General features: G+C 45.5%; 1 protein-coding gene across 1 annotated transcript; it reads right to left on the bottom strand.

Moving 5' to 3' along the window:
* Positions 1–400, bottom strand: PHALS_01330 (uncharacterized protein; the record flags this gene model as incomplete). Its single annotated transcript, XM_024715706.1, has 2 exons — positions 1–129; positions 218–400. 2 exons carry the CDS (start codon positions 398–400, stop codon positions 1–3), a joined length of 312 nt encoding a protein of 103 aa, XP_024581377.1.
* Between the last annotated feature and the right edge of the window lie 7,033 nt (positions 401–7,433).

The raw sequence follows: 7,433 nt of genomic DNA, 5'->3' as shown, positions 1-7,433 counted from the left end.
TTAATCCCAGTCGGATGATCGTTGTGAGCTCCTTGAAAAGACGGTGTTGGAAATTAAAATGGAGCGCGCAACTCGTACATAGGTTAGATAGAGCCTAGTAAGCAATTCTACCTCGGAGAACGCCTTGACCTAATGCTCATAAGTGAATGAGGATGATTGTGCAGGGTTAAAATTTTACTATGGCAATGCACATCGAAGTTAATATCGGCTCCCTCACAGGAGTTGGCTCGTGGCTCGCTGGTCGTGGGTGCTGCACCTTTGAAGAGGCTGCTGTAGGAGCACGGAGCACGATAAGCAGAGAAGTTGCAACGCGTTGCATAGAAAACGTTTTGGTTTTAAGAAGCTGCTTTAAATGTGCAAGAAGGTTGTGTTCGTATCTTTCCATAGAAGCGTGAGCCATATTCTTTCAGGTAACTTATACAGTTTATTTATTTAATTTTTATATATATATCTGTAATATATGACATGACGCTATCAGCTATGTATCCCAGAGACATTTCTATCGTTTATTTAATTCATTTACCTAGTCCTTTTAAGTACGGTACCTATCAAATGTCAACCACGCCGAGGCTCAAACAAAAAAGAAGACATCGCTCAGAAAAGAATCCTCAACAAGCGTATAACCTTATGATGTTTATCTATTCTCCTCGAGCCCTACAATGTCTGCTCCTATAAATGTACATGCAACGCAAAACATATCTCTGACGTACGTTTCTATGTGTCATCGAAATTTAAACAAGGCGCAGTCTAGAACGAGGTTACACGTACCCTGGTATAAAAGAGTGGGTCACACAAGATGGTGTGACCGTACAAAGGTGTGGCTACACTTTGGCTCAATCATTAAGCAGATCAACCGTATTCTTGCCCTATAGGCCACCAGCAACGTCCGCGCCTACGATTGTGCGCATGCTGACATCCTTATAAATATCGTATCGTACTGAGCGCTGGCAAAGTTTCAAGGGCTCTCGAAGCTAAGTGTGCACTAGGTGAGGAAGACGCGCCACCTCACCAGTCCAACTGTTCTATAAGCCAGCTTCAGCGAGAAAGATGTCCAAGTGGTGTGTCATGTAATGCTTGACTTCGCGAAGTACAAAGCACGACGCGGAAATCGATGCTGAAATCGCCGCCAAGTACTTGCGGCAAAAGCTTCCGCTAGTCCTCATACAATTGTTGCCGAAATCAACCAGCTCTCAGAGCTGAATCAATATCGGGTCACCTCACTCACAGAAAGCGCGCTTTGATAGTCGACCCCGCTTCTTCTACAAGGGTATAAAACGGGTATTTTGCCAGTTTTTAACTGCAGCTCGCGTTTGGATGATCAGGCTAACGTGGCATTTCAACTTTGTTTAAACGGATGGGAATACCACATCTACTACACTAAATTCTACTTACGGCTTCACAATATAACGGCTCTCTTATCGGTGCACATGAAGGCTGAGCACACCTTGCCTATCAAGTAATGCCTGCAGAGAGCACTTTTACACGGCTGGATCTCGTCGTCGCTCGGTAATGCCGACACGTCGACTCAATTTCAGATCCCTGACCTGCATTAATATACTGACAGTACTTGATCTGAAGACGCACTCCGATACTTACACCATCGTAAGGAGTGGCTTGACGCACTACTAGCTGTTCAAAATTGTTGTACTTACCCACAGCAGAAGATAACCCGCCCCCCCGGAAGGAACAAACTCTGTTTCGTTCTTAAGAGAACGCTAAACATATGACTGACTCGTTCCTGCTTAATCATGGTATGACCTCAGCAAGCTCTCGTTAGATAGCGCGCAATCGAATATCAAAAGTCTTACTCGATCTCTGGCCAGGATAATTGACGGTCTGATATATCTGGGTCGCATTTTGTATTGTTGACTGCCGATACCAATGTGTACGACTGCTAACTGCATACGATTAACGTTCTGCTTCGTTTGTCCCTCATCTTCCTCCAGCGTCGACCTGTTGATTTCAAACATCCAGGCTATTAGCCATAGCTCTCACACATGGCGCATGATGCTCCACCTCATTAAAAGGAAGTATGTATTTTCGTGACAAAGTGTAATCGGACTAAAACAGCGAGTAGATTGTATTGATAGCCTCCGCCCCATCAAACAGAGCCACTTCGCAATTTTGTCAAAGGAGCACCGGGACTAATCAAACCATTTATATGAATGGGCTACTGTCTGCAGAGACAAGTATTAAATTATGTAACGGAACTCGTTTATGGAGTGATTGGCTCTAACGCCGCGGTTTCTCAAGCGTTAGTGCATTTGGAAGTATCTTTTAGCATGTAGCTTCTATAATGCGCCTGACCATCTGTCTATCGATGATCAGTTAGGGCATTTTCAATGCAGATGGCAAAACTCAAGCTATTACGTATCACGCCTATCAGCGTCTACTTGATGTGAAATACAGCCGATAGCAGAGGTTACAGCTAAACTGACAACATCGAATGGTGAATCTAGATCCAAGAGAACTGGAAGTGATGCACTTGGAGCTTAGATGGCCTGTTCTTCCACTAAGACTCCGTGTCAGTTGACAAATTCTTTAGATTATGTGAGGAGTCGCGCCGAATTGACACAGTTTGCCGTGGTCTTGAAAATATGTTCGTCAAAGCCATGACTGAGTCCGATTTAATTTTCCAGTACTGGCTGATTTACGGCGGCCTTGACTCTTGCAATATATACTTAAATGTATTAATATTCGTAGATGCATTGCACGAAAACAATTTCTCGGTTGACAAAAATTTCGCTTTTTTGATCAAGAATCCGCTAATTTCATCGCATAACCATAAATGCTGCTCGCAAATGGTTATATTAAATTCCCACATTCGCGTAATTGTGCTCTGCACGACTATCAACGGGTATAAACCCGAAATAAATTTGCGCATAGGCTTGCTGCAGCATAAATAGCTCTATCAGCAGATGATAGAAGGAAGATATTGCGCTTGACTTTTCTTACAATATGCTCAGACGCTCCCAGCGCATGTTGCTTGAAGTTTTTAACGTAGCGAGAAGGAAGCCACTGTGGTTGCTCGAACCCATTTCTCGATCAGCAGCACTGAACAAAGTGCGACCGACCGTGCTTTCTTGAAGGGCGTTCTTTGGGAAATCCACTTTTGCGTTGATATGGGCGGCGATATTTATAGCAAATTCAAAGCATGTTCATTTGCCATTTCCGTTAGCCTTTTGATGCAATATGTTGGCGCCAAGTGGTTGGTAGTCTCTAACTAAACATATTCCCGCGCTTCGAACGGAAGAAGCGTTTACGTGCGACGAAATTTTTATTTCCAGATTTGGTCATATCATGGTGCACTATCCGATTCTTGGCACATTCAATGGCAGATCTCTCGTCATTGCATCACAAAATACTATTAACAAGAATCAAAGCGATTCGTAGAAACTCTGTGGATAACCATTGCTTTCTTTGCACTCTATACTGTTGCCTACCGCTTGTTCGGGCCTTAAGCCTTTATTATGAGGGCCCCATATCCATCCTTGCGTGGAAGCCCGAACATTCGTATATTTCAGCCGAGGTTGAAGGGGCACACAAGGCGCAGATGCTGTTCATTACCGCGGTCCAGGAAATCCCGGAAATGTTCAACAGCCAAGACAGACTCTTTGCTCCTGATCAACATTACTGAGTTCTATCGCTTCCGACGCACTTGTAAAGCTTTCAACCCCAGCATTACATCCTGCTCTCGGGGCCCGAACCATGTGCTCTGTCTAAATACAATAGTTGATGTTTTGTCAGAGCTGGCCGGTTGTTGCAGAAAGTCTTGGTAGGCGTGGCAGGCTTTCGTAGAGATGCTCACACTTACCAATCAGCATATCATAGGACCAGTGTTTAAAGATTACCTCTGTGAAAAGGTTAGACGCCACTGCGGCAATATAATTTCATCACTTCTGGATCATTCACCAGTTCTTTGACGGATACACTATACTACACACGCACGGGATACGCCTCTCACGGCTAAGCAAGCAAAAATCCTCAGCATCTATCGCTTTAAATCATCCCGCTGCGCTACTGTCTTACTGAGGTGCTGCGTGCACGTGCCCGTCCATTTTCTTCTCTCGCGCGGCATCCTTACTTTGAGGTTGCCACCGCAAAACGGAAGCTCTGATTTGAAGCAAATTCGATTCCAAGACAATCTCAAATTAATTCATTTGTTGAAAAAGTGTTTTATGTCCTAATTCTAAATGGCTTGGATGCTAAACATCAGCAAGTCCACAATGCTATAATCTGTTCCTTTATTCAGGTCAATTTGAGGCGCTCTTAGACATGCCCACTAGCTTTTTCGTATAGTTAGTGAGCGCCTCCACGTGAGCGATCACTACCTTCGGTTTCGGACTGCTAAATCACCAGATCCTATCGAGCTCCATTTGGCGCAAAACAAATTATTATTTTATGCGCTATTTGTACCTTTCAGTGATTATGTTAGACAAGATCTAGCTGTAATTGGTATGAGGCTCAAATCTTTGGGATAATTATTGCCATCAGGAACTTTATGAGCCTTGATAAGACTTGTAAGGCTTGATAGATTATAAAACATCGTGCTCCGCTTGCTCAAGTCGTATGGCGTATTAGTTAGTATGCGAGGGCGTTGCAAAAGAATATCACATCGTGGGACATACCTGCTAATATGTCGAACAAACTGATGAATCTTCCTGCAAAATTTTAGTTTTTGGACAGCTAAAACTATGCTTTGCAGTGGATCTGAAATTTAGATGATTCTGTTCTAGGTATGGTGGTGCTGCAATACCATGATCTATGAGCTGATCAAAAAGTTTAAGACATCGCTTATTTAATAGTGAATCTATGGCAAGTCATGATCTGGCCCATGCTAGTAAGCTAAAGAAATTTTGGCCAGGGTATAAAGCTGTTGCTGATTTGGAACCGGTCATAATATTGAAAAGATTGTTAAAAGCACATGCGCGTTAAACTAAGAAAAGTGGAACAGGCAGTGAGTCATGATCCGAAAGTGTTGTTCTTGTGAGCTGTGTTTACAAAGACGAGTTATGTCAGTCCAGAAACAATCGACGCTATGTTAAAGTCTAATTATTTGATCTCTTGAAATCGAGTGCCGCAATCTCAAGGGCAAAACCGGTTTAGACGAGAGTCGTCAAATTGGAAGTAGAAGATCGAGGCCCTCAATCATAAAAGAATACTCATGTATATGTTATACGGCCTGACAGAATAATTGAAACTGCAACACATCGTATCGTTTCCAGCGTGCGGAGAAGTTGGTCTATGGCAACCAGATATATCCGTTCGCCAATGAAATGATCAGAGTGATACTAGTAGATGTTAGGTACACTCCCACCGCCCCAATCTAAGGATCTTGCGGATGTTTAGGTGTTGTTATTGGGATAGAAACGGTCGTAGAGCTGAGCTTATTATTCAATATAAAGCAGTCCGTTATTATGGGCATGCAACAAGATTTTAGATTTAAATGTATCTCGTGGAGTTGTCGTCTATGAAATCCATCCTTAAAAGACCACTCTCTTCAGTGTGAAGCTCGCAGCTCGGAGTTGTTGGCTGTCAGCATCAACGTCCCAAACTTTAATAAAACGTAATAATTCCCCGCTGTTTCATTAGCTTCGAGTAACTACAACCCTATTTCAAGGTTAATTAGCTCTTCTGTTTAAAATGTAAATGTTTTCTGGGTTTAATTTGCGGCACAGCCGCCTATATCAAAATCTATAGGTTTTTCTATCTATATGGTAAAGCCTCAATAAATGTATAACTAATGTCTGTTCCAACCACGTACTGACTTGTCGCCATACCAATGTCTGGTCACAACATCTAGCGTAACTTATACCATTCCGTGATCACACCATTTTGTGTAACCCCATTACACTCTCCCTCATCAAGATTGTGAGCACCTACAGTTCACATTCAACTGTTGCCTCGAACGAGGCTCGCGTGTCTAAGATACTACAACATCACCGGGCCATTAGTTTGCTCATTAAGCCCTGTGTCAAGGACATGGGAGAAACCTAGCCTCGCTGATTCGGAGCACGCGTCCCTTCTTCGTCTTCTGCACGCGGTACAACTCCGGACAGTACGTTCGAGGCTTCGAAGAAAGCGCAGCTCAAGCTCTCGGTGACCAAGTACTGCGCACCGCGCCCTCCACGGGCGATGGATTACCTCGTCGAGGGTTTGGAGGAATTCGACCATGAGTCGGATACTTCTATTTCCACGATGGAAGGTGAAACGGGCGAGGTGGTCTAGCGTCGCGACGTGAACCCTGCCCAAACCTTTCGGACGCCGTGTCCGTTCCCCGAAGTCTTGACTTCCGGAAGAAGTGGTATCATCACCAATCGCCCCGACAAGGCACAAGAGCAGCTGTTGGGGCTGCTCACAAGGAAATTCTCATGCGATCGTGTCCGCGATCGGTCTTAGATCCTCGTGTGGAATACGGCTTCCGCGCGGCGGATCCCGCTTCTATAGCGAAATGGCGTCTACGAAGTCGTGCCTCGGCCACTACACAAGCCGAGCTTGACTAACAAAAAGCTATCCGATCTCGCTTATTGGTACCTCAGAAACTCCCAATGAATACGTACCGCTCTCGACTTCGTGCCAAATAAGAAGACGCTCCCCGCGATGCGGACCTTTCCTGTGTGGCTCGCCCCTGGCAAAACCGCTGAAGACGACGAGGAGCCTTTGAGCGAGGGGTACGGCGGCACCAAAAATTTTCTACACTGCGTAACTTCCACCTGAGCCGCAGGAGGGTGGATGCGCGTGTGAAACGCCATCTTCGGTTTGAGCTTGCCAAACTTAAGGCGCGTCGCAGACTTCCTTCGTGTGACGTATGAGTTAAATCTTGACGCTCCCGCGAGCTCTGTGGTCTCTCGCACGGGTGAGCCTGCAACCGCAGCAGCTCAGAGTCATAGCTTGAGCTCAGCTCATGCCCCTCCGGCTTCCCTGGCTAATGCCGAGAAGTGCGGGGCATACGACGACGCGAAACGTCATGATCCCTCTGAACATAGGCGTCCACGACGTCTGGGCAGTCTTGCCAAATTTTACTTTAAACGCTCACGAGTTCTCGAAGTTGGGTAATCCCCGTCACTTCACAAGATACTAGGGTTGACCTTGGCTACAACGTTAGCCCACAAGACGTTCCAGGTGATGGTAGACACCTCCATTCTCGTCGAGAAGAGTCGGCGGCGAGCGAAGTCCGACGCGATCGGGACTCCCCTGAGCACCATGCTGGGGTCGCATACCGCAGCGCGGAAGACCTCAAATGCTTGAAGCACGTTGACCACCGGCCTTCTCACGTTGTGTATATCGCGCTTTGTCGAAGCGGCTCCTAGCCGTTGAAAAGACGAATGCGTCTGTAGCGGGTTCACATGTTAACTTGTATGGAAAGGCGGGTCGCACAAGATGGTGTGACCGTACATAGGTGTGGATTACACAAGTTGGTGTAATCACGCAGA

The sequence above is a fragment of the Plasmopara halstedii genome, assembly GCF_900000015.1.
Source record: "Plasmopara halstedii genome assembly, contig: Scaffold_1343, whole genome shotgun sequence".
NCBI lineage: Eukaryota > Oomycota > Peronosporomycetes > Peronosporales > Peronosporaceae > Plasmopara > Plasmopara halstedii.
This window is presented reverse-complemented; position numbering and strand designations above follow the sequence as displayed.